Source organism: Cucurbita moschata, unplaced genomic scaffold, assembly GCF_002738365.1.
Source record: "Cucurbita moschata cultivar Rifu unplaced genomic scaffold, Cmos_1.0 Cmo_Scf00004, whole genome shotgun sequence".
NCBI classification, from domain to species: Eukaryota; Viridiplantae; Streptophyta; class Magnoliopsida; order Cucurbitales; family Cucurbitaceae; genus Cucurbita; species Cucurbita moschata.
In genome coordinates, this window is record NW_019268520.1 from 2930168 (window position 1) to 2954922 (window position 24755).

General features: G+C 36.1%; 3 protein-coding genes across 7 annotated transcripts; 2 read left to right on the forward strand and 1 right to left on the reverse strand.

Moving 5' to 3' along the window:
• Positions 1–3532: 3532 nt before the first annotated feature.
• LOC111441677 (S-adenosylmethionine decarboxylase proenzyme-like) lies at positions 3533–7983 on the reverse strand. 4 transcript variants are annotated; one of them, XM_023078760.1, is made up of 4 exons: positions 7829–7983; positions 7663–7743; positions 5160–5311; positions 3533–5064 (listed from the first exon to the last, which is right to left on the reverse strand). In XM_023078760.1, exon 4 carries the CDS (start codon positions 4899–4901, stop codon positions 3804–3806), a length of 1098 nt encoding a protein of 365 aa, XP_022934528.1. In that variant the 5' UTR covers positions 4902–5064; positions 5160–5311; positions 7663–7743; positions 7829–7983; the 3' UTR covers positions 3533–3803. The 4 variants fall into 4 exon arrangements, with proteins under 4 accessions (XP_022934528.1, XP_022934527.1, XP_022934530.1 ...); XM_023078759.1 differs by lacking the exons at positions 7663–7743; positions 7829–7983 and adding exons at positions 6001–6081; positions 6167–6321; XM_023078762.1 differs by lacking the exon at positions 7663–7743 and having other exon boundaries at positions 7829–7978.
• A 3504-nt stretch (positions 7984–11487) lies between these two features.
• LOC111442404 lies at positions 11488–18146 on the forward strand. 2 transcript variants are annotated; one of them, XM_023079800.1, is made up of 9 exons: positions 11488–11611; positions 11941–12080; positions 12313–12446; positions 13135–13318; positions 13943–14095; positions 15380–15961; positions 16146–16325; positions 17536–17731; positions 17817–18146. In XM_023079800.1, the coding sequence occupies exons 1-8, from the start codon at positions 11551–11553 to the stop codon at positions 17710–17712; spliced, it is 1611 nt and encodes a 536-aa protein (XP_022935568.1). In that variant the 5' UTR covers positions 11488–11550; the 3' UTR covers positions 17713–17731; positions 17817–18146. The 2 variants fall into 2 exon arrangements, with proteins under 2 accessions (XP_022935568.1, XP_022935569.1); XM_023079801.1 differs by having other exon boundaries at positions 17822–18146.
• Positions 18147–21729: 3583 nt separating this feature from the next.
• On the forward strand, positions 21730–23339 carry LOC111442372 (eukaryotic translation initiation factor 3 subunit G-like). Its single transcript, XM_023079754.1, has 2 exons — positions 21730–22174; positions 22625–23339. Exons 1-2 carry the CDS (start codon positions 21841–21843, stop codon positions 23155–23157), a joined length of 867 nt encoding a protein of 288 aa, XP_022935522.1. The 5' UTR covers positions 21730–21840; the 3' UTR covers positions 23158–23339.
• Positions 23340–24755: the final 1416 nt, after the last annotated feature.

Genomic DNA, 24755 nt, shown 5'->3' on the forward strand with positions numbered 1-24755 from the left:
AAACACACTGGAAACATACGGGACTACGTCAGACAGTTCTCAACCCTGATGCTGGATATCAGGGGCATAGCAGAGAAGGACAAGGTGTTCTTCTTTATAAATGGTCTACAGCCGTGGGCCAAAACAAAGATACATGAGAACAGGGTCCAAACCCTAGCTGCCGCAATGGCCTACGCCGAGAGACTTGTAGACTGTGGGAACGAAGCAGGATCCCAAAGAAGAGCGACACCAGCCCCAAACAATGGGGGCAAACCATACAGACCACCAGGCCAGCGAAATGGAAGCCCCAACATACCGAATGGATGGACGGATAGACCTCCTCAGAACAATCAAGCGGGGACATCTCGAGGGCCTTACCATCAAAGGAACCACTCGACGACACCTTTGCAATGCATGCTGTGTAAAGGCCCCCACAAGGTATCCTACTGTCCTCATCGGGCCTCTCTCACTGCACTTCAAGTGTCCATTCAAGAGAGCAATGAAGCAAGGGTCGAGACTTTGCTAGACAAGAAGGAAGATCACGACAACCCCCGAATGGGCGCACTCAAATTCTTGTCAGCCCTTCAACGGAAAGTCGAACCGAAGGAGGTAATAGAGAAAGGGCTCATGTTCGTAGATGCCACAATAAACTCTCAACCGAGCAAGAGCACTCTAATAGACTCTGGAGCAACCCACAACTTCATTGCCGATCAAGAAGCCAGAAGATTGGGACTCACCATAGGAAAAGACCCGGGGAAAATGAAAGCTGTCAACTCCGAGGCCTTGCCTATTGTGGGAGTTTCNGACGAGGGGTCCTGTCCTCGGGTTGGTAGACGTCACAAAGCCATTTGAAGTAGAAACCGATGCTTCCAACTTTGCTCTCGGTGGAGTCCTTATTCAAGAAGGCCACCCCATCGCTTACGAAAGTCGAAAGCTCAACGATGCCGAACGAAGATACACTGTCTCCGAGAAAGAAATGCTGGCTGTAGTCCATTGCCTTTGAGTCTGGAGACAGTATCTCTTAGGATCACAGTTCGTAGTGAAGACGGATAACAGCGCCACTTGCCACTTCTTTGATCAACCAAAATTAACAGCAAAACAAGCTCGGTGGCAGGAGTCGTTGGCCGAATTCGACTTCAAGTTCGAACACAAAGCAGGAAAGAGTAATCAAGCAGCCGACGCGCTGAGTCGGAAGGGCGAACATGCGGCCCTGTGCATGTTAGCCCATATTCATTCAAGTAAGATCGATGGATCGATGCGCGACATCATCAAGGAACATTTACACAAAGACCCATCGGCCAAAGCTGTTGTCGAACTAGCTAAGGCTGGAAAGACACGGCAGTTTTGGGTTGAGGGGGACCTCCTGATAACCAAAGGAAACAGATTGTACGTCCCAAGAACAGGGGAACTGAGGAAGAAGCTCATTCAGGAATGTCATGATACCTTGTGGGCCGGACATCCTGGGTGGCAAAGAACATACGCCTTAATAAAGAAGGGGTACTTCTGGCCAAACATGCGAGACGACATCATGCAATACACCAAGACGTGCCTCATCTGCCAACAGGATAAGGTCGAGAAAGCCAAAGTCTCTGGACTCTTGGAACCTCTACCTGTGCCAACAAGACCCTGGGAAAGTGTATCTCTAGACTTCATAACACACCTCCCAAAGGTCGGGGAATATGACGTCATCTTGGTTATTGTAGACCGATTCTCCAAATATGCGACATTCATCCCCACTCCCAAATTATGTTCGGCGGAACTCACAGCCCAACTGTTTTTCAAACACGTTGTAAAGTTATGAGGCATTCCGTCGAGCATCATCAGTGATAGGGATGGCAGATTCATTGGGACATTCTGGACTGAGTTATTCGCTTTCTTGGGAACAACCTTAAACATCTCCTCGAGTTATCACCCTCAAACCGATGGACAGACATAACGGTTCAATTGCTTACTCGAAGAATACTTACGTCACTTCGTCGACGCTCGCCAAAAGAACTGGATACAATTGTTAGATGTCGCCCAATTTTGCTTCAATTGTCAAACCAGCTCATCTACAGGGAAGAGTCCCTTCGAAATTGTAAGTGGACGACAACCGGCCTTACCCCATATTATTGATCATCCTTATGCAGGAAAAAACCCTCAAGCTCACAACTTTACGAGGGAATGGAAGCAGACAACAGATATAGCCCGGGCATATTTAGAGAAGGCTTCCAAGCATATGAAGAAATGGGCGGACAAGAAGCGTCGCCCCCTTCATTTCCGTGCAGGAGATCAAGTCCTTATCAAGCTGAGACCGGAACAGATCAGATTTCGTAGCCGAAAGGACCAGAGACTAGTTCGTAAATATGAAGGCCCGGTCGAAGTCCTTAAAAAGATCGGGGCTACCTCCTACCGAGTTGCATTACCCGCGTGGATGAAAATCCACCTCGTCATTCATGTGAGCAACTTGAAGCCCTATCACCCTGATCCAGACGACGACCAACGAAATGCAACCACAAGACCGAACATCGATCTGAAGCAAAAAGAAACAAAGGAAGTGGAAGAGATCCTAGCCGACAGGGTTAGGAAGATAGGAAGACCTGTATGGACGATTCGTGAATTCCTTGTCAAATGGAAGAATCTCCCTACAGAGGAAACAAGTTGGGAACGCGCCGAAGATCTGAACTCCGCCGCCACCCACATCGCAAGGTATAAAAGTAGTCGGTTGACAGGGACGTCAACCAATTAGGTGGGGGAGGATGTCACGGTCATGCTTGTCCAGGGCATGTTGCCCATGGCCGCATGCCCATGACAAGCCAAACCCTTGTCATGTCTTTTCATTCTAGTGTTTTTCCTTGTAATTCTAAAGTGTATCACACCTCAAAAATATCATGTCTAGGCCCGCCAGAACTAAAATGGCCCAGAATGTACTATAGGGGATATGACTAGTCGTCAACTTCTCCCTAACCAAGGTTACATATGCTAAGCCGTTGTTATCTTTCTCTTGCTTGCTTATATAACGTCTCTTTCTAAAATCTCTCTCTCTCCTCGTTTTCTAAAACCTTCTTTTAAAACCGAGGCTAGAGGCTCGACCGTACGTCACTTGGCCGTAGGCGACGCAAGAACAAATAGGCTTAACTCACTTGTCGCTGGAAAGTGAGTGCCGCACAATCGCTAGTCCGCTGCCTTCGAAAGCGCGATTGTGTCACTGTGCACGTCAAGAGAAAGGGTTGGCACATCAGATATGACCTAAATCGATTATGTCATCATGGGTTGACAAATTACGTCTTGGGTTGACAAATATGTTGCTTTTGAGCAATCCTGTGCACGTCAAGAGAAAGGGTTTGCACATAAGATGACCCAACTCGATTATGCCATCATGAGTTGACAAATATGTTGCTTTTGAACAATCCTGTGCACGTCAAGAGAAAGGATTGGCACATAATCATGGGTTGACAGGTTGACAAATATAGTCTCCATTCACGACCTCATTTTAGGATTAATATACATTCTCTATACTTAAAAAAGAACAGCAACCCGGTGCCATCATGATCATCAATCAATATAAGAAATGTAAGAACATACGATTCATAAGTTTGATTATAACATAATAATGATCTGATGCAAAAGCGCCCAACAGAAGGCAGACTTCCAGAACACAACAGACTTCCCCAACCTGGGAGATTATTAGCAAAATGAAAGACAACTCTAAACAAAACAAAACAAAACAGAAAAGAAAGAAACAGGACTTTTTTTTTTAGAACATGACCCCCAAGATACTCTTTTTTTGTTTATTCGTTACTAGTAGGATTAGATAAAAACGCCAGCAAAAGTTGATGAAACTTCTAATACTCCCCAACTTCTTCCTCGTCCTCCTCACTGCTCCAACCTTTCAGCAGGATCGACCTTGGAGACGACGTATAATCCCCATCGGTCTTCATAAAGCTTTGGTAGATGACGCTTCCATTTTCGCCCAGCATTTCGCAGCTCTTCTCTCCTCCTTCGTATCCCTTCAATTCTAGGCAGAGCAAGTCCCTGAGATCCTCATCGACAACATCCGAATGGAGGGCAACAGAGAAATCAGATGGCTGGAAACATTCCAGAACCCTCACAATCAGTTTAGACAGATTCATGTCGTCGAAGTCGTATCCAGCTGCTTCGAAGCTCGCATAGCTAAACCCATCCTCTGGAGTGACATGGATGGTGGACTCTGCATCTCCTTCAATGGCATTCATAGAATAGCCACATGGGTCGAACTCAAAGTCGCATATTTCAGATTTTGGGAGAATTTTCCTGATACCAGAGTTTTCAGTCATCAAAGCAGCAGAACTAGCGTCTGTTTTGAAGAAGACAGACGCCTTCTCCTTGTCTAAGCCAGTCATGCACATTTCAAGGGTATAAACAGGGTTGTTGCTTTGACTCCTTATGTTAGCGGCACAAGCAGAGTAAACGTGCCATTTCTTGGTTTCATCAGGACTTCCCATCACATATGCAGAGCTGTTCAGGTCAAGCTTAGCCAAATACCCATCAAGGACAGCAACTTCCTCAGAGAAGTTGCGATGGGGAAAAGACTGGGCACCAGGAAAGATAAAGCTGCCACGAGTGTACCTCACAGATTTCACAGTAAGAGACAGAGAATCAGCCAACTTCAGCAGAGCTGGAATTGAGAGAAGCAGCTTAGTAGTGCCGCAAGTTTTGATGATGAACTTGTATGGGTACACAAAGAGGCTAGACTCCGAAAGGACATACGAATCGAGATGATCATTCGACAACGAGTCGACAATGGTGCACTCGGCTAATGTCAGGATTTCATCCAATTGTGCCCTTGAAAGTGCACGAAGACCCATGCCTCTAGGGTCAGCAAAAATGCTCGGCTCAAAGAACGATACTTCGAGCCGCTTTTCGTAGCCTTCAAATCCAATGGCAGAGGATGGAAACGTCATCTTTACTTAAAAGGAAGCTAATGGTGTTGGGAGAATGAACGAGAGAACGAGAGAAGCAGAGAGTACTGAAGAAAAAAGACAAACTAAAAATTATAAAGAAAGTAATGATCTCGGGGCGCAGGTTAACAGAAATCAGCAAAACTCAGGATGGCTTTCGAACGCACTGCAGAAGAACAAAGAACAAATAGATTAGCCATTAGACAACCCATTGACGATAAACTGATAGCAAACACGACAGTCCAAGAAGCAGTAACATACGTTGGAGTAAGCAGCAGATCTGAACTTCTTGATTCCACCGTGTGGTCGAACGTCTTCAATGCTGTATCCGAGGGGAGCTTCGTAGAAAAGGGATTTACTACTACTACTACTAGACTTCTTCTTCCCACCTTTTGACTCCATTAAATCATTCGCTGCAAAGAGAAAACGAAACACCCCAGATTAAAATCACAGAAGAACAACTAGATACGTTGATTAAAGAACAACAATTCAATCCAATTGAAGAACAATATGAACATACCAAAAGCGAGCGAAAGATAAAATAGATGAGCCATATAATTTTAATAGAAAAGGCAAAAATTGAATATATACAAAAAACAATGGAGTATACAGATCTGCAATCACAAAAAACTGCTTTATGAAAAAGCAAACAGATTAAAGCAAAATATACAGCAAAACCCGTGAAAAGGAAAATCAAATGATGCTCCTCTTTACCATTATTGCTCTATTATATAAAAGTAAACTTCCACCCTTCTTTCCGTATTGGAAAAGGGAAAACTTTATTTATTAGCGACCCCCCTCGTTATCATCGCCATGCAATCACCATCACAGACGAATAAAAGTTGAAGAAAGAGAATATTTTGCCCTAGATGCCAAATAATTGATGCAAATAAAAACGAATACAGTTTTCTTTTGAGATTTTCTGAAATCGATGGGTCATTCGGATCAACATCAACATGCAGACACCAAGGAAACGAAAGGGGGGGGGGAAGAGGAAAACCTAAATTCAAAACGAAATCAAGAACAAATAATCTTCATAAACATAAACAAAATACTTTATACACCCCAACCCGCAATCCCGAGAGAGAAAGAGAGAACGTACCAATAAATACGAAATGTAAAAGATCGGGAAACAGTTTAACACCAACAAATCCTTTTCCTTCGTACCTTCTCCGATGAAATTCTACGAAAAAACCCCCCAAAAAATCAGAATTACAGAAAAGTTAACACCCCTAAAGATCAAAAACAAAATAGAACAACAATCTTACCGATTAAATGAATCAGCGGAGAAGAACGAAACCAGAAAAATCCCTAGACCTTGCAAGAAACCGCAAGCCAAGGACAACAAAATTCGCTAGAGAGAAAGCTTGATCAGAATTCAAGAGGCAGAAGATCGTTTGCGATTTTGTGAAGGTCTACAAAGCGAAGAGGTACTTATATAGCAAAACCTCAGCGGAAAAGCCACGCGATTTCGATTTAATTACGGTTATACCCACCGTCTCCCTCCTCTTCTCGCTGCCATATTCTAGGGTATGTGAAATGACATATTTACCCTTGTTCGCCTTTCAAATTAAATAATTATTTACTATTTAATTTTTTTTAAAGGTAATTATTTACTATTTTTAATTAAATAACTATAAATATATTCGAACACTTTAGAAGCAATTCTTATCTCGTGATTCCAACTCTCCCGCGTTCCCTTTATTTATTTTAATTTAATATTTTAATAATTAGTCAACCGTATGGGCCACATCACAAGAGTTATCCTATTAGGGCTATTTTCGACATTACACTCAAAACTACATTTATTATTTATTCATCATATATTGAATATTTCCACTTATTTTTTTAAACTTTTTAAATTTTAATTTCAGAGCATATTTTACTTATTTAAAATATATTATTCTTATTTAAATTATATATTGTTTATTGCATCCCTAAAATTTGATAAATAAATAAATCAAATAATAAGTTTAATTTTAACATTTTAGTGACACGTGGAAATTTAAATTTTATTTATTAAATGAATGGCATCTTTCCAAGCACATTTTCCAATAAGGTTTATTAATAATTTTCATTGCTTTAACTTTTAAGATAGGGAAGGAATATCAGTAAAAGTCTACGGTAATTATTTTGTCGTTTTCTATTTTTAAAATTACTTTCTAAAATAACGCACAATTAGTTATTCTTTTATATGCTATTTTATATTTTATGCTTATCTTCCAAATCTAAAATACTATTTAAAATATTATTATTAATTAAATAGTTGGCATTTAAAAATTAAATAAATTATGATAAATAAATTACAATAAAGTAAGAACCATATCAAATTTTTTTTTATTATTTCCACTAATATTTTTAAGAACGATATCAGATTTTGGAAAGTAAAAAAATAAACCTTTATTTAATAATGATTTTATTTTTTTCAATATTTAAACTAATAATAATTATAGAAAAAATAAATATAAATTAAAAAAAAACTAAAATTAAAATGTTACTAAATAAGAGGTTGATTATTATCTTATTTTTTAATTTTAAATTTATTAGATACTACTTCCGTGATTATTATTATTATTATATATGGAGTTTTATTTTTAATTTTTTTATTAATGTTTTTTAATTCATGATTTTAAAAATATTTTTGTTCGTTAAATTTTTTATTAAAAAAACTTTAATCCATCAATTTATCAAATACAAAATANACATAAACAAAATACTTTATACACCCCAACCCGCAATCCCGAGAGAGAAAGAGAGAACGTACCAATAAATACGAAATGTAAAAGATCGGGAAACAGTTTAACACCAACAAATCCTTTTCCTTCGTACCTTCTCCGATGAAATTCTACGAAAAAACCCCCCAAAAAATCAGAATTACAGAAAAGTTAACACCCCTAAAGATCAAAAACAAAATAGAACAACAATCTTACCGATTAAATGAATCAGCGGAGAAGAACGAAACCAGAAAAATCCCTAGACCTTGCAAGAAACCGCAAGCCAAGGACAACAAAATTCGCTAGAGAGAAAGCTTGATCAGAATTCAAGAGGCAGAAGATCGTTTGCGATTTTGTGAAGGTCTACAAAGCGAAGAGGTACTTATATAGCAAAACCTCAGCGGAAAAGCCACGCGATTTCGATTTAATTACGGTTATACCCACCGTCTCCCTCCTCTTCTCGCTGCCATATTCTAGGGTATGTGAAATGACATATTTACCCTTGTTCGCCTTTCAAATTAAATAATTATTTACTATTTAATTTTTTTTAAAGGTAATTATTTACTATTTTTAATTAAATAACTATAAATATATTCGAACACTTTAGAAGCAATTCTTATCTCGTGATTCCAACTCTCCCGCGTTCCCTTTATTTATTTTAATTTAATATTTTAATAATTAGTCAACCGTATGGGCCACATCACAAGAGTTATCCTATTAGGGCTATTTTCGACATTACACTCAAAACTACATTTATTATTTATTCATCATATATTGAATATTTCCACTTATTTTTTTAAACTTTTTAAATTTTAATTTCAGAGCATATTTTACTTATTTAAAATATATTATTCTTATTTAAATTATATATTGTTTATTGCATCCCTAAAATTTGATAAATAAATAAATCAAATAATAAGTTTAATTTTAACATTTTAGTGACACGTGGAAATTTAAATTTTATTTATTAAATGAATGGCATCTTTCCAAGCACATTTTCCAATAAGGTTTATTAATAATTTTCATTGCTTTAACTTTTAAGATAGGGAAGGAATATCAGTAAAAGTCTACGGTAATTATTTTGTCGTTTTCTATTTTTAAAATTACTTTCTAAAATAACGCACAATTAGTTATTCTTTTATATGCTATTTTATATTTTATGCTTATCTTCCAAATCTAAAATACTATTTAAAATATTATTATTAATTAAATAGTTGGCATTTAAAAATTAAATAAATTATGATAAATAAATTACAATAAAGTAAGAACCATATCAAATTTTTTTTTATTATTTCCACTAATATTTTTAAGAACGATATCAGATTTTGGAAAGTAAAAAAATAAACCTTTATTTAATAATGATTTTATTTTTTTCAATATTTAAACTAATAATAATTATAGAAAAAATAAATATAAATTAAAAAAAAACTAAAATTAAAATGTTACTAAATAAGAGGTTGATTATTATCTTATTTTTTAATTTTAAATTTATTAGATACTACTTCCGTGATTATTATTATTATTATATATGGAGTTTTATTTTTAATTTTTTTATTAATGTTTTTTAATTCATGATTTTAAAAATATTTTTGTTCGTTAAATTTTTTATTAAAAAAACTTTAATCCATCAATTTATCAAATACAAAATAAATGGTTTAATTTCATAATTAGATATAAAAAAATGTATTAAATATTTTTAAAGTTTAAAAGGAAAATATATACAAAGTGAACACCAAATTAGTAATTTGGCATGAATTAGTCAATATTGAATCTTTGTCTCCCTAAATTATATATTAAAGAATCAAAATAATAGTGACTAAATAAATAATTTGATTTATGGAAATTTGAAAAATTAATTAATTAATGGGAGTGGATCAAGGACATTAATCCACGTGTACAGAATCAGTTTCAGACACGCTGACGAGGCAACACGTCTGGTGGGCCCTCCTTTTGTTTTAGCCATCCTGTCCATAACTGACCAATCAGAAGCTAGCAAACACGACAAAACCGTCAATTCTCAGCCGTGAATTTTGTTTCTTCAGTGCCCAATTTAACCCTAATGTTTTCTCCATCTCTTAAAATGGAGGAGGGAGTTAACCGTACTTTACTATATATCTATTTCTCTCTAGTCCACATCTGTCTAATCCATGGGATTCTATAGGAATCCTTTCGCTCCTTTCTAGTAGTGACAGATTTTCACACCTTCGTAGGTATACATCGTCTCCCTCTTCAATCAATGTGAGATCTCACAATCCACTCTCTTGCGGCCCAAGACTAGCAGATATTGTCCGTTTTGGCCCGTTACGTATCGTCGTTACCCTCACGATTTTAAAACATGTTTACTAGGAAAAGGTTTCCGCACCCTTGTATGGTATGCTCCATTACTTTCTCCAACTGATATGAGATTTCACAATCTATTGAAACTTATCCAACTCGAAAATAGGATTTACAACCAACCCTAAACCATATATTTAACTCGTAAATTATATACTTTTCACGAATTCAAAATTTAAAAGTCGGGAGTTTAATAGATACAAATTCAAAATTTAATAATATATTATATACTTTTTAAAGTATAGAGACAGTTTTATGCGATATCTAAAATACATAGATATATTAGACGCTAAACCATAATTTAACTCGTATAATATTAACCGTGGTTAAATTCTAACCGTAGGGGCATTTTATTATCAATATTATTGCTATTTTTTGGCAAAGGAATAATTTTTTTCAACTAATGAAACATTTGCCAAAGAAGTGAAAGAGAATCAAAACGACAGCGTTAAGTGTTGACTAATACGGTAAGGTGGAAGAAATAAAGTCGAAAACGGCAAGAGAAATTCCCAAGAAGATCAGTGTGTGAGTGGGTGATTGGTTGCGGGTCTATGATGTCCACGTACGTGGTTCCAATTTTCCACGGTGCGTGATGAATCTAACCCACTAACCCTGAATCCAAACACAACCTGCCTTCTTTTGAGTCAAACCTGTGTCGCACCTCCGCCCGCACCGAATGGGCCTCGCTTGTTTTGTAGTCAAATTTGATCGGCGATAATATTATTATTTACCACGAATTTAATTCTATTTTTAACATTTGTCAATAAATTAATAATTAAATCACATGCAAAAACAACGTTTCAACAAAGTTCTGATCCAAACATTGAATATGAATCCAACAACTGATCGTTTGCATGTACTCGAATGAGTAATTACGAGAAACAATGCAAAAAATATTTAAATATTAAATCAAGAAAATAATGGAGTGACAATAAACCTCACTTAGAACAATCATAGTATTTTTTCGTATTTGGGGGTTGAACTACTCACAAACTTTGTATCTGAAACCATTTGGATGTTATATTTCTTTCGAACCTTGCTTTAGATTGGATGCGAAAATGGATTCATTGTGTTAGTCGTGAGCTAATTATGAAGTGAGTTGTATTGGGATCTATGAGTAACTATCATAGACTCCAAGTTCAATAAGTTATTTATCCTTCTAGCCCGCTCTTGGTTGGAATTATTCGTTAAGTTAGCTTTCGTGAAAGCTTGCAAGGATACTAAAACGACGTCTAACTTTACAAAATCCATCATGGTTGGCGCTTATCATAATGTAAACGCAATTAAATATATTTAATTGAATTTTTTTATTTAAAAATTTAATAAATAAAAAAATATAAAATAACTAATTAATACGAAAAAAAAATAATATTTGATGTGATTTTTACGTATATTTAAAAATTAAAAGAAAGCACAAATCAAATTATAAAATTGATTTTAGTTAAATTAATTTTTAATATGATAACCATTTTATTTCTTTATTAATAGTTAGTTAATTTTTAATATGATAATCATTTTATTTTATTAATATTGGTTCGCCTCCGTCGGCGAGACAATATTCAAATTTATTTCTATTCTTTTCGCGGGAAGTTCTTGAGGATCCGATGGCGGAGCAAGACAATGGCCTCGCTAATGGAGTTATTTTCTGCCCTAATCGACCTGCCGGTGACTTTCTATCCTTCTCTGTATCTGTTTATACGCCCTTATTTTTCAGCAAATTGTTAGTGATGTTATTTCTAGGGTATGCGGGAGATTTTATCCGTTTGATTTTGATGATGATCTGTTTTAGTCAATTAGTTTTGTTGGATTTGAAATTTGAGAAATTATGCTTTCACCAGTGTATTTTTTTTGTTTATCCGTTGTAATTCTAGTGGATTGGGAAATGAAGCTTCGATTAGAAGCTTTGCTTTCAGAAGTTACTGATTCTCTCCGTTTTACTCCTAAGATTCCTTTCGATCCGGGATTTACTGTTTTGATTTTCGCGATGTTTGCAGGCTGCCCAATTGAAGGTATGGAATCTGTGGTTGCGACTGTCAGTGGCTACCATGGCACTGAAAGATTCAACCTTATCAAGATGATATCTTATACTGGTGCCAGCTACGTGGGTGTAATGTCAAGGTCTATTACTCATTTGGTGGGTTTTAATTTTATTATTCCTCAATTCAATCTGAAAAGCACCAATAGATTTCAAAGAAGACGAGTTTTGCTAATGTGTGTGTGTGTAAAAGAAAGAGTACAGAGTTCTGGATGAGGATTGAATGAAATACGTTTGAGTATAATTTTGCAGTATTTATCTAGTGAGTCACCCATCTGCAATCTTAGTCTAAAAAATGATGTTACTTATTGTTTATTCTTATGGTGATTAGATTTGTTGGGAATTAGAAGGGAGGAAATTTAATCTTGCTAAGAAGTTTAAAACAATAATAGTCAATCATCGTTGGCTTGAAGATTGCATCAAACATGGAAAGCGTGTCCCTGAAGATCCTTACATTCTTCAAAGGTACTATCAATGTTATGCAGAAGGTTACCTTCTCTACATTACATCATAGTTGCTTGCATACATCAAGCAATTACATACTGTCATAATTCTCTGTTGTGGGGGTCTTGTTCAAACACATTACTAGTACAAAAACTTAAGGGGTATATCAATTTTGTGAAGCGAGAAAAGATTTGTGTTTTCTAGCCATCAAGTCTATTAAGTGTAGAAAATGGACCATTAGGAACATTTAACAAATAACAAAGATTGAATGGAAAACTAAATGAAGCTGAAAATCTTATCTATTTTGTGCTGCAATTTAATTCGGTGCATATGTTCTGACTTTTTTATGCAAACCTTTGCAGTCAAATCAGGAAAGTTTCTTTTTCCCGAAAATAAATTATATCTTGCACTTCTTCATTTCTTGTATTCCTAATCCTGCCGAAACATATAATTTGCTTTTCACAGTAAAAGAAAACTAAATTTATAAACTGTATGGCCTTACTGTCTCTGATTATCTGTTCTTCCTAATGTTTTCCTTTGCATTTGCGCTATTAGTATGTTTTTTTTTTGTTGAGCTTTCCCTAAGGCTCGGTTACAAATCAGATAATATCCCACCATCGCTTTACGGCCTCTATCCTGTAATCTTGTTTTTCTTTTTTTCTTTTTTTTCCTTTTTATTGATTTGAATTGTGGATTTTATTCCTTGCAGTGGCCAATCAGCAGGTCCCTTGTCAATGAAACTTCCTTTTTCTGACCAGGGTTCTGTCTCAACAAAAAAGTATACGGTGCCTTCTGAAAAATTACATAATTGTGGAAATATTGAAGATCAAAGAATTAAAGGCATGTGCTCTTTTGGTGATTCAATCTTGCCCCATTCTTCTTTGCTGGATAAGGTGATTCGAGTCGTTCCTCTCTTAAGATATGTGCACAAACTATCCTGAGTCTCTTACAGTTTTAAGTGGAGAGAAAGATATCGATGAGTTATTTTGTTGTAAGTTGTAACTCAAATGTCAAGATTAAACTCTTTAGGGAAAATATTAAAGAATCTGAATCCATTGATTGATTTACATTTCCTTTCATGGTTTTAGTGTAGTAAGTTCAGTTGAGATTTAGGGAATTCATTATTTTCTTCACATTCATAACTTCATTGATCTTTTGAGGCCAAGTGCCATTCATAGATCTTTGTGCATGTTATGATATGTTAGATATTTAAATGTTAGGGCTCTCTTTATAGTCTTGTTTAGGTATTTTATTTTATTACTTAGGTTGTTAGTAAGTTACTATGGTTAATTTTAAATAACCATCATTGTATTTAAATCTCATGAACTCATGACTTAAGCCTTTATATAAAGACTAAGGCTTCTCCTTTTGTACAACTCTTCTTGATCATTAATAAAGTAACAACCCTAAGGCATTTCGGATCCACCACCATTATCTTGAGAAAAAAAAGGTTGGAGTTCATTATTTGTCTAGAGTTAATACTCATCACTAACCCTTTTAATGTTAATCCCATCTAGGAGATGTACCCTGATTTTAGAAACAGTGATGACACCGCTCATAAACAAAAGCACAAATTGCGGAAGAGGATTTCTAAGCTAGAAGAACCATCAAGCTCAAGTAGCAAAAACCATTTTAAGGAACCAACTCCCTCTGATTTTTTTGCAATTGGGGTAAGATATATCTTTCTTCTTTCCATCTTACATTTTAATCCCGTTCATTTTTATCCACATTGCTACACTTGACTGAATAAAGTCCGCTTCTTTTGCACTTGAGGCCTAAATCTGTGGTAATATCTTGTACTAGCGCATGGTTTCAATCTAATAAATATATGTTCTAAATTTCTTATGTATTTAAGTAGTTTCCTTTAATTAACTAATGTGCTCTGGTTCTCATGTTCTAATTGTAGGTTGATGACATGGTATGTTTTGGTTCACCTTCCAATAATTTGAAGATCTATTCTTATTTTTTTGAAGATGAAACAAGAGTTTTATTGATAAATGAAATGACCACCAATGGCGGATTACAAAAAATGATCTTCACTTGTAAATTAAAGAAGAAAGACTATAATCTTTGAAAGGGTGGGTACACTTACACCCATACTGACATCTCTATGCACTTTAGAATCCTTTTAACTACATGACTCTGGAGAACTAGTTGTAGAACCTTCAATAGAAAACAGGAGTTTGACATGATTTGTCTTGGATATAACAAAACAATGCACGATGGTTAAGAGGAGGCATTCGGCATGTGGGAAAGAAATTATGATGCCTGATAATAAAATGACTGTATACACGTGAGCGGTATAACATTCATAACGTTTTTACACAAATGTATATTAACACGATCGTACATTGAGTATTTCTCTACATTAGAATATAACATTTTATATTTGTTCGAATTAAATTATATATTAAAAAAGTCTGCTCTAGTAATGAATAACTGTGAGTAGTATTCTTTAGATTATTAATGTGGTTTACTTCTGCATTTTCATTTTGGTGTGGGTTGTGGCTAGGCTTTGACTTAGGAAGATTTTGCCTCAGGTAGGAACAATTGGTGGACGCTCATTAATCCCATCTTTTGAAATTCAGAAATACCGCCTGTTTTGCTTCTATGACTGGGGAATTTCAAACCCCAAAGCTTAATTGTAGACAGTACCTTTTGTAACGATTAGCCTCATTGGACCAGGAGATAATTTCAAATTGTCTGTTCAGAGGTGTAACTTTTACATTCTTCTGCGCTCACTTTTTCTTTTACTAGTATGTCACATTCTTTTGCACGTTGTCTCCTTTATTGGGTAATTGATTCCCTTTATTATTCTGATGAAATCCTATTCCCTTGTCTTTTTTGGTAAATCGTCACTTGAGAAAAGTAGCATTTTACTGTGAATCACAACTTCTTATGTACTTTTCAACTTTTGTTTTATTCATTGAGTTGTCTTTATTTCATTTGGATAGTGTGGCAGTTCTTCAAGTTTGGCGAGAGATGAAACAAAAGGTAAAAGATATAATGAAAACTCTACTGTTAGATCTTCTAGGAGATGGCGGCGACTTGTGAAGAAAAATTCTAGCGAAGATCATAATGAGCCTGACGTTTGGAATTTTGACCCGGAACAGTATCATTTGGTTATTCGTAATAGTCCTACAGTTTTGTCTAGCCATTGTGATGATGAAACAGATATTGAAGCGGTAAACATTGGAGGAACAGCTGATTGTGATCAGTTGTGCGACGAAAGGGGACTAGCGAGTGACAGTTTTGAAGGTGTTGAGGCTTGTGCGAACCAATCTACATCCAGACATACAAACTTACTAGTCGAAAATGCACCAAGAATCCTCACAACAACTTCAGAAGATGAATTGCACAATGGTTTACAAAAGAACATTGAGGATTCAGTTATAGAACTCAATACGAGCATACCCTCCACTTCGACGGAGTTATCATGTGTCATCTGTTGGACAGATTTTAGTTCGACGAGGGGCGTTTTGCCCTGTGGGCACCGATTTTGCTATTCATGCATTCAAAACTGGGCAGATCACATGGTAAATGTTTTATTTAATGTCTATCATGGAGATTCGCGGATCCAATTAAACTTTCTTGTTATATTCTTTTTTCTTTTTGAGCTAACGCTTATAAAAGCCAGGTCCTTGGACAGCGAACTGTACAATTTATTAAGCATATGAGAGTCAGAAAAAGGCCCTAATCTATTGGTCTTGTGTCTTGTAGGCTTCGCGCAGAAAGATCTCAACTTGCCCTTTGTGCAAAGCCAGTTTTCTGAGCATCACAAAGGTTGAAGATGCTGCCACTTCGGATCAGAAGATATACTCCCAAACAATTCCATGTGGAACATCTCTATTGGATATTTACATTCTTCCCGATGAAAGAACTCTTGACAGCGTTGTTCAGGTCACATCTTCTTTATGCGCAGCATCCTTACTCTGTCGTTTTTTTGCTGGTTTGTGTGTGTTTGGAGGCACTTCTCATTGATATAATGAAAAAGAATAAAAGTTCAAGGGATACAAATTCCAAAGGGAGTGAAAAAAAATGCTAACAATAAATACAACCTTATAGAGATTAGCTAAGAAAATAAATAAACATTCAAAGAACCAAGAACTTCTCTAATATCTTTGATTGAAAGACTTGGAGAACTTGCAAAAGAATGATGAAACTATGAATAAAGCTTCCACCGAATGCTTGTACTCATAGCTACTTCAAAGCTTCCTAAGAAAACCAAGAACCGTTCACCAAATCTCAAAAGACCTTTTAAAACCAACCACAAGGCATTGTGATGCAATATATTCAAAAAGCTTCTCAATACCAAAAAGATTGATTCCATCGAACTCTAAACTTTAAGTCAAATCTGCACATGACTCCTCGGAAAACTCTTCAGCTTTGCAAGAACAACTATCCCACAAAAAGAAGCTTTGGAAGAACCATCATAGGTAAAGAAGTAAAATTCTCTTTATGCAAGTTAATCTAATTATCTAGACAAAACAAAATTTTGGAAAGCTAAACTGTGAAACGGTTTCCTTTCTTTAAGTCAGAGGAGAAATTTCACAAAACTCAAGACCACAGGCTTTTATCAATAGAGCGAATTTGGCCGATGGGGATGAAGAAATAAGAGGAGTCTTTTTGTCACAATCTTGAAAGAATAAGCCAAAATCTTCAGAAAAAGAATTTTCAAAAACATCAGTCTCTATAGTGAAGTCCTTTCGCGGAATGACTTATTCTATACACTACTCAAACCTACCTCAAACTTAACCTTAGAGACTTCATCACGAGGTGCAAGGTTTTTTTTTTTTTTCCAAGTGTACAACTTCTCTTGTTAAATCTATATCTGGATCCAAAAGTGGGAAAACAAAATGGTTATTTGGGGTAAGATAGGTGAAGTGGAGGGTCGAAAGACGACATTACGATCAATGTACTTTTTCAGGTTTAGAAGTAGGCCGATGAAACACAAGCACTTCATTTTCAAGAACTCTATTCGTTGCAAGTGTTATTTTCTTGATCATATCTTCATAATACTTGCTATATCTCCATGGATGCATATTTATTTATTACCGTTAAAACGACCTATCTGGACCAACTGCTAAATCTCGATAGTTATAAATAACAGCCCTCTGTAGCAGCTGTTTGTAGTGTATGTCGATGTCGGGAACCAGAGGATCTCCTCATGAGCTGCCATCTTTGCCAGATTCGACATATTCATTCATACTGTCTGGACCCTCCCCTGTTACCATGGATTTGTATTCACTGTAAGGATCTACAAACACTCTACCATCGAAGACATTGATTTGTTGTCTTGAAATCAGGTAACTTGCCTCCATTTCCTATTCTGTCGTATTGTTTTGTGTGCTTTTCAAAATTCATCTGAGTTGGGGCATTGGTGGATTGAAGGGTAGCATACGGGTCATTGTGATCACAAACAAAACAGCTACCAACTTGTATGTGCTCAAGGGTACTGCTATCATTCTCCTTCTATTAGAAGCTAAGCACATGGGATGGGACTTATCGAATCATCTACCTAGCTGCAGATTACCTCATTAAGAAGTTAGCCTATGAAGTTCTTAGTTAGCTGAAGATTTTGAAGCAAAGAAAACCCAGCACTGATTATTGTTATTATTTTGAAAACTTTCATTTTGTTTGGCTGCTATGATCTAAAAATTGAACTGCATACACCATTCATGTAAATTAACTTGAGAACGAAAATTTTGTTGTCGATTTGGTCCTTAGAGTTTCGAAAGGGACACTTTGATCCATGAAGTTCGACAATCGTATTAAATGATCTTTGTAGTTGATTTTACGTATCTTGATGTGTTGGCTACAACCACGTTTAAGAATATTTTTACCATTTAACTTTTAGTTTGATTATTATAGTTTTAATTTTGTTTCAATTTAGTCTCTACTATTCTAGAACTCTAGTATGATCTTCATAGTTTGGTTAAAACTCTTGATTGATCTTCATAGTTTAGTTAAAAGATCAATCAAATTGCCCATCAAATGATATTTTTACAGACTCCAAAAGTCTATTAATTTCTTTTATTTTTTACGTAGTTCGGTCACCTAACACAATTATCCAAATAAAAATAACCGCTTATGAAAAAAAAAAAAAAAAAAAAAAATAGGTTCTACATTTATTCTTTCCATATTAAAATCATTCTTCTCATTAGGTGAAAAACGAGTCTTTGAGTCTAATATAACAATAATAATGCGTGCATTACGAGTATCGATTATTATTCTATTCTTTTTCTCTTTCGTTCATTGAATCCTACTCACCCTTGGATGACTAATATTTCTAGATTTCACGTCAAATTTAATTGAATTTAAAAAATAAAAAAAATTAAAAGAAAAACTTGGTACTTTTCTCCTAGACAATAGGTTTAAATGGGTTACCTTGTTTGTATGTAATTTTGTATTTTTTTTATAAACAAAATGTGTGAGAAAACATATTTGAAAATGGCACTAAAAAAACAAACAAAAATTGGTCACTTTCATAGCATTAAATTTTATGAGATAACTTTTCCTTCTATACCCATATTCTTTTTTATGTTTCACACTTTTTGGTTGCATACACCTTGTAAAATTTATGGATACAAATTTAATTTATTTCACACACGAACACGAAATAGCCGATGATGTTCATATCGATCTGTTATGCATCGCTGTATCTATCACTATATTTCTATCGTATCTTTTATTTCAAAACAATCAAAAAACGCTATCGATCTACTCTAAAAAATTCAGCGTGTAAACTCTACCCCTTACGTCTTGAAATATTTTCTCAAATTAAATTTCTCGAAACACGGGTAGAGGTTGCATGATGGTTTCATTATTCCAACAAGCGTCTTACAATCACCCCATAAAACTCGTCAGGACACAATCGCAGTAATTGGCATCAGAACTCAACTAAACGCAACAAGTTCAAATCACTACCTTATATCTCAAGTTAACGGTACCATTTAACGTCAATATAAACACTAATTACGATCAATTCAACGGTTCGATCTTCCACTTCTCCCTGGAAAAACAAGAAATGAGATAGAAAAAAAAAAGTTGAATTTTTTCCCCAAACAGCGAAGGCTGCAACAAATACATGAACACCAAAAACTTAAAATTAAATGAAATTACAGATCAAACTCCATTTCTGGAAGAACTGTGAAGAACACACAGAGAGAATCAAAAAGCATAGGTTTTTGTTGAAGGAGAGTCGGCCATTTTGATGGTGTGCTGAATGATCTTCTGAGCCTTTCTGCTTCTGATTTCAACTCTCATGCTTTCACTTTTCTCCATCTTATCATAATCATTCCATGCTTTCTTCTTCTTCATCTTCAATGATTTCTTGATTTTTGCTTTCAAACTCTCTAATAAACCCATCACCATCTTTAGAGAGACAACAACAAGTTTAGAGAGACAAGAACAAGTTTAGAATAAGTGTTATATATATATATATATAAAACACTCTGTAAAAACGTCTTTGAATTCGACATCTATGTGACATAGCCACGTTATCTATTTGTTTTGAATTGCTTCTACGAGTGAAGACTGTTGGATGAAAGTCCACATCGGCTAATTTAAACGAATACTCGCTCCTTTGCTACGAGGCCTTTTGTGGAAGCCCAAAGCAAAGCCATAAGAACTTATATGCACAAAGTCGACAATATCATATCATTGTGGAGAGTCGTGTTCATTTAACATGGTATTAAAGTCATGCCCGTATCCCATGGACCAACATAGATTTCTTTAGTATGTGTTTGTCTCGGTGTGAAATTTTTTTCGAGGTCACTTAATATTGGGCTCGAGTCATTACTAACCAATATGAGATTGGGTCCTTTGAAATACACTACGAACGATGAATGACTGAGAGAGCACAAGAGCGATGGATGAAGATGACGGCTATGAGGGAACAAATAGAGAGATGAGAAAAGGTGCATGGTAGTGATTGATAGAGAACGGTTGGTTAGAGAGAACGAAACCGGGGAAAATTTGTCAATTGAGAAAGAACGAACGTCTAAAACCTAGAAACTTGAAGATTGAAACGAGATCAAAGTTTAATCATGAACTCGAGAATCGATCCAAACTAATCGATTACGTCACATAATCGAAATTCACACACTCTAAACTTTATGAATCAGGATAGCGCTCGTAGATATTTTATGCTAAACTTATTCTATGAAAATTAATTTAATATAATTCGATTAATTAATTCACTACGATATATTATTAAAATAAATACTTTAACATATTATAATCCAAATTTTATCTGGTAGGCAGAAATTTATTTATTTATTAAAGAAAAAAAAATAATAAATAATGTATAAAAATTCAAAATTAATTTTAAATATGAAAAAAGTTAATAGAAAATCACATCACAATGTCATATTCCTCTCCACTTGTAAAGGAGGAAGTATCGTCTGCGGACGCATCTACATCTCCAATACAGTATTCCTACTGAATGGACGGTCTTGATCCTTCCTCATACCACGATGTGAAATATTCTTTGATTTATAAATTTATTTGACTCGAAGATTAGAATGGTCGGAGTCGGCTTTTTGTTGTTGCATCCTGTTGGATCGGTCATTGACTCGTTCATATTTTTGTATCGTCCATTGACTTACTGAAAAATTTAAATAATTGTTAGTTATGTTTGTCTATGACGTGTTGTTTATACTGACTCATTTGTTCATGTTTTCATCCGTTGTCTACTTTCTTATGTTCGTTTTATTTTCTTAGACATGGGGAATGAAATAGGTGGGGTACAGGAAAGACCGTCCTCGCAGCACCCCGTGACATCTTTAGGCATATCTAAAGCCTTTCCCGTACTTGCTTCGTTCCGTGAGTATCTCTAAATATATATAAATGTCTTTCCATCCTTGTCCCGTGGACATCTCTAGGTATATCTAAAGCATTTTCGATGGGGATCGAGATGACAAAATGAGATGCGACGTTATATTGAGAGACCTTAGCCCCGAGCAAAAGCAAGGTCGAGTCGAATGACTTGGCCTAGTGTATAGGCAAGTTGGTTGTGTCGCAGACGATTGAATATGCATGCGCAGGCGGCGTGTGTGGTTGAACAAGTTTGGATTCTGCACAAGCAATGTTCGATTGGCGAAGACAAACCTCGCGCTAAGGTTCGATGAAGCTACGAAGTCGGGGCGAAAAATATATATGGAGCTTAATTTTTCTTAAGGCTGGTTGTGAGCGTGTCAAAATGACGACGACGCTGCACGGTAAAAAAAGTAGGACCGTGACGGTTGGTAGTCTCTGCATGACTCGTGGACGTCTCTAGGTTATATGTAAATTAATTATTAGAGTAAATGGTAACATATTGTTCCATTTTCTTTATCTCCTTCCCGTCGAAACCCTAGCCCCCAAAATCTCCCATCTTAAGCCCTAGCCTTCCGATTCTCCATTGGCTGCGCAAATGGTTCAGCAGACAAATCCGTCCAAATTGCGTTGGGGGGAGCTAGAAGACGACGATGGGGATCTTGATTTTCTCCTTCCGCCGAAGCAAATCATCGGGCCAGACGAAAATGGATTGAAGAAAATTGTCGAGTATCAGTTTAACGAAGATGGTAATAAGGTCAAAATCACTACCACCACTCGTACACGCAAGCTCGCCCATGCTCGCCTTAGTAAACATGCCGTCGAGCGCCGATCTTGGGCCAAGTTCGGCGATGCTGTCCATGAAGATGTCGGCAGTAGGCTTACTATGGTCTCCACTGAGGAGATTCTTCTCGAGCGCCCTCGTGCTCCTGGTTTGTTTTCAAATATTCTTGATTTTCGTAGTTTTCGGAATTGTGTGCATTTGATTTATGTAGCAACTGTTTAGTTATAATTAGTTATAATATTCTTGATTTTCTATGTTTGAGTGCATAAGAAAATAAGGTTGTTCTTATGGCTAATGTGGTGATTGAGCTATAGAAAACTATGGTACTTGTTTACTAGAAATGTGTAAGCGTATTTGGTTTGTATTTGAAATGGGTAAGAGAATCACTTTTGTATGAGGAGTGTGATAGGCTTTGCAGAACTATGCATGTGGTGTATGTTCTTTGGGGAATGGTGTATGTTCTTTGGGGAATTACAGGGCTTTCTTGTGAAGTGAGTACCTCAAATTATCATTTGTTTGTACCTTTGTTGGAAAAATGAAACGGATCTTCTTGCCTTGTTACAATAGATTTTCTTTTAAAGAATGAAAACGGTTACAGGTAGCAAACCAGAGGAGCCAAAGGTTGCTGGAGATCCCCTAGCTCAACTTGGTAAAGGTGGAGCTGTTCTTATGGTCTGTCGAACTTGTGGTAAAAAGGGTGACCACTGGACCTCAAGGTGTCCTTACAAAGACCTGGCACCACAAGCTGATGGGTTGGACAAGCCTGTTGCACCAGAGGCTGCAACTGCTGCTCCTGGTGCAACGAAGGGAGCGTATGTTCCTCCAGGTATGAGAGCAGGGGCAGAGAGGACTGGAACTGACATGAGACGTAGGAATGATGAAAACTCTGTTCGTGTCACCAACCTTTCGGAGGACACTCGAGAGCCTGACTTGCACGAACTCTTCCGACCATTTGGTGCTGTTAGCCGAGTTTATGTTGCTGTTGATCAAAAGACTGGCATGAGCAGAGGTTTTGGTTTCGTAAATTTTGTGAATCGCGAGGATGCACAAAGATCAATTAACAAGCTCAATGGATATGGTTATGATAATCTCATCCTTAGAGTTGAATGGGCCACTCCAAGGGCGACTTAAAGGTAGGAACTCTCTCTCAAACTGTCTTGTAATTTGCTTACTCCTGTTGTTGGAGTTTTCTTTCCCACATTTTGATCATGCCTTTTTGAGATTCTTTAAGTCCAAAAAATTACTCAATGTGTACTTGATAATATTTTTTTACATGCAGTAGAATTAATCAGATGTCTTTGAGTTTACTTGTTCGATCGGTTGAAGCGGGGACGAATGGCTATGTTTCTTTTTTTTTTCACATTTTCTTAGCATTGCATATTACAGAAATGACAATAGGAAAATGTAGAGGAAAAACCATTGCTATTCATGAAGCTCTATGCATTATTGGACAATATGGTTTTGATATGAACATGTTTTACACTCTTGAGAAGAAGCCATATGCGATGATATGATATGTTCTATCTTTGTTAATTAGGGGTGAGAAGCTATCCTATTCAGTCTCAAAGTGATAGATTTTGATTACTCTTGATAGTATAGTCAGGCTGAGAGATTCTTTTATTGGTTGGGGCAAGTTTTGTGTAAATTAGCAGTCTTGCCAAGCGATCGAGTCTGGATAATATAAATTAGAGTTTCTATGCTCGAGAGTTATGCCTCTCTCGACCTTAGCGTTTCTTATTCGAAGGTCACATATTCGAATAAGGTTACATATTTGAACACTCAAGTAGGTTTGATCAGTTTGACTTTTCTTATTTGAAGGTCACATATTTGAACACTCAAGTAGTTTGATAAACTTTGGCGTTTCTTATTCGAAGGCCACATATTTGAACATTCAAGTAGGTTTGATCAGCTTTGACGTTTCTTATTCGAAGGCCACATATTTGAACACTCAAGTAGGTTTGATCAGTTTTGACGTTTCTTATTCGAAGGTCAATATTTGAACATTCAAGTAGGTTTGATCAGCTTTGGCGTTTTTTATTCGAAGGTCACATATTTGAACACTCAAGTAGATTTGATAAGCTTTGGCATTTCTTATTCGAAGATCACATATTTGAACACTCGAGTAGATTTGATAAGCTTTGACATTTCTTATTCGAAAATCACATATTTGAACACTCGAGTAGATTTGATAAGCTTTGACATTTCTTATTCGAAGGTCACATATTTGAATACTCATGTAAAGTAGGTTTGATCAGCTTTGGTGTTTCTTATTCGAAGGTCACATATTTGAACACTCAAAGTAGGTCTGATCAGCTTTGGCGTCTCTTATTCGAAGGTCACATGTTTGAATACTCAAGTAGGTTTGATGAGCTTTGGCGTTTCTTATTCGAACGTCACATATTTGAACACTTAAGTAGGGTTGATTAGCTTTAGCGTTTCTTATTCGGAGGTCACATATTTGAACACTCAAGTAGGTTTGATCAACTTTGGCGTTTTTTATTCGAAGGTCACATATTTGAACACTCAAGTAGATTTGATAAGCTTTGGCATTTCTTATTCGAAGGTCACATATTTGAATACTCAAGTAAAGTAGGTTTGATCAGCTTTGGCGTTTCTTATTCGAAGGTTACATATTTGAACACTCAAAGTAGGTCTGATCAGCTGAGAAGGTCACATGTTTGAATACTCAAGTAGGTTTGATGAGCTTTGGCGTTTCTTACTCGAACATC

Excerpts from the sequence above, each read along its gene's own strand:
- LOC111441677 (XM_023078760.1), bottom strand. The coding sequence starts at position 4,901 with ATGACGTTTCCATCCTCTGCCATTGGATTTGAAGGCTACGAAAAGCGG.
- LOC111442404 (XM_023079800.1), top strand. The coding sequence starts at position 11,551 with ATGGCGGAGCAAGACAATGGCCTCGCTAATGGAGTTATTTTCTGCCCT. Across the intron at positions 12,447-13,134 it reads GATCCTTACATTCTTCAAAG|TGGCCAATCAGCAGGTCCCT; the intron begins GTACTATCAATG and ends TATTCCTTGCAG. Across the intron at positions 15,962-16,145 it reads AAAACTGGGCAGATCACATG|GCTTCGCGCAGAAAGATCTC; the intron begins GTAAATGTTTTA and ends TGTGTCTTGTAG.
- LOC111442372 (XM_023079754.1), top strand. The coding sequence starts at position 21,841 with ATGGTTCAGCAGACAAATCCGTCCAAATTGCGTTGGGGGGAGCTAGAA. Across the intron at positions 22,175-22,624 it reads CGAGCGCCCTCGTGCTCCTG|GTAGCAAACCAGAGGAGCCA; the intron begins GTTTGTTTTCAA and ends AAACGGTTACAG.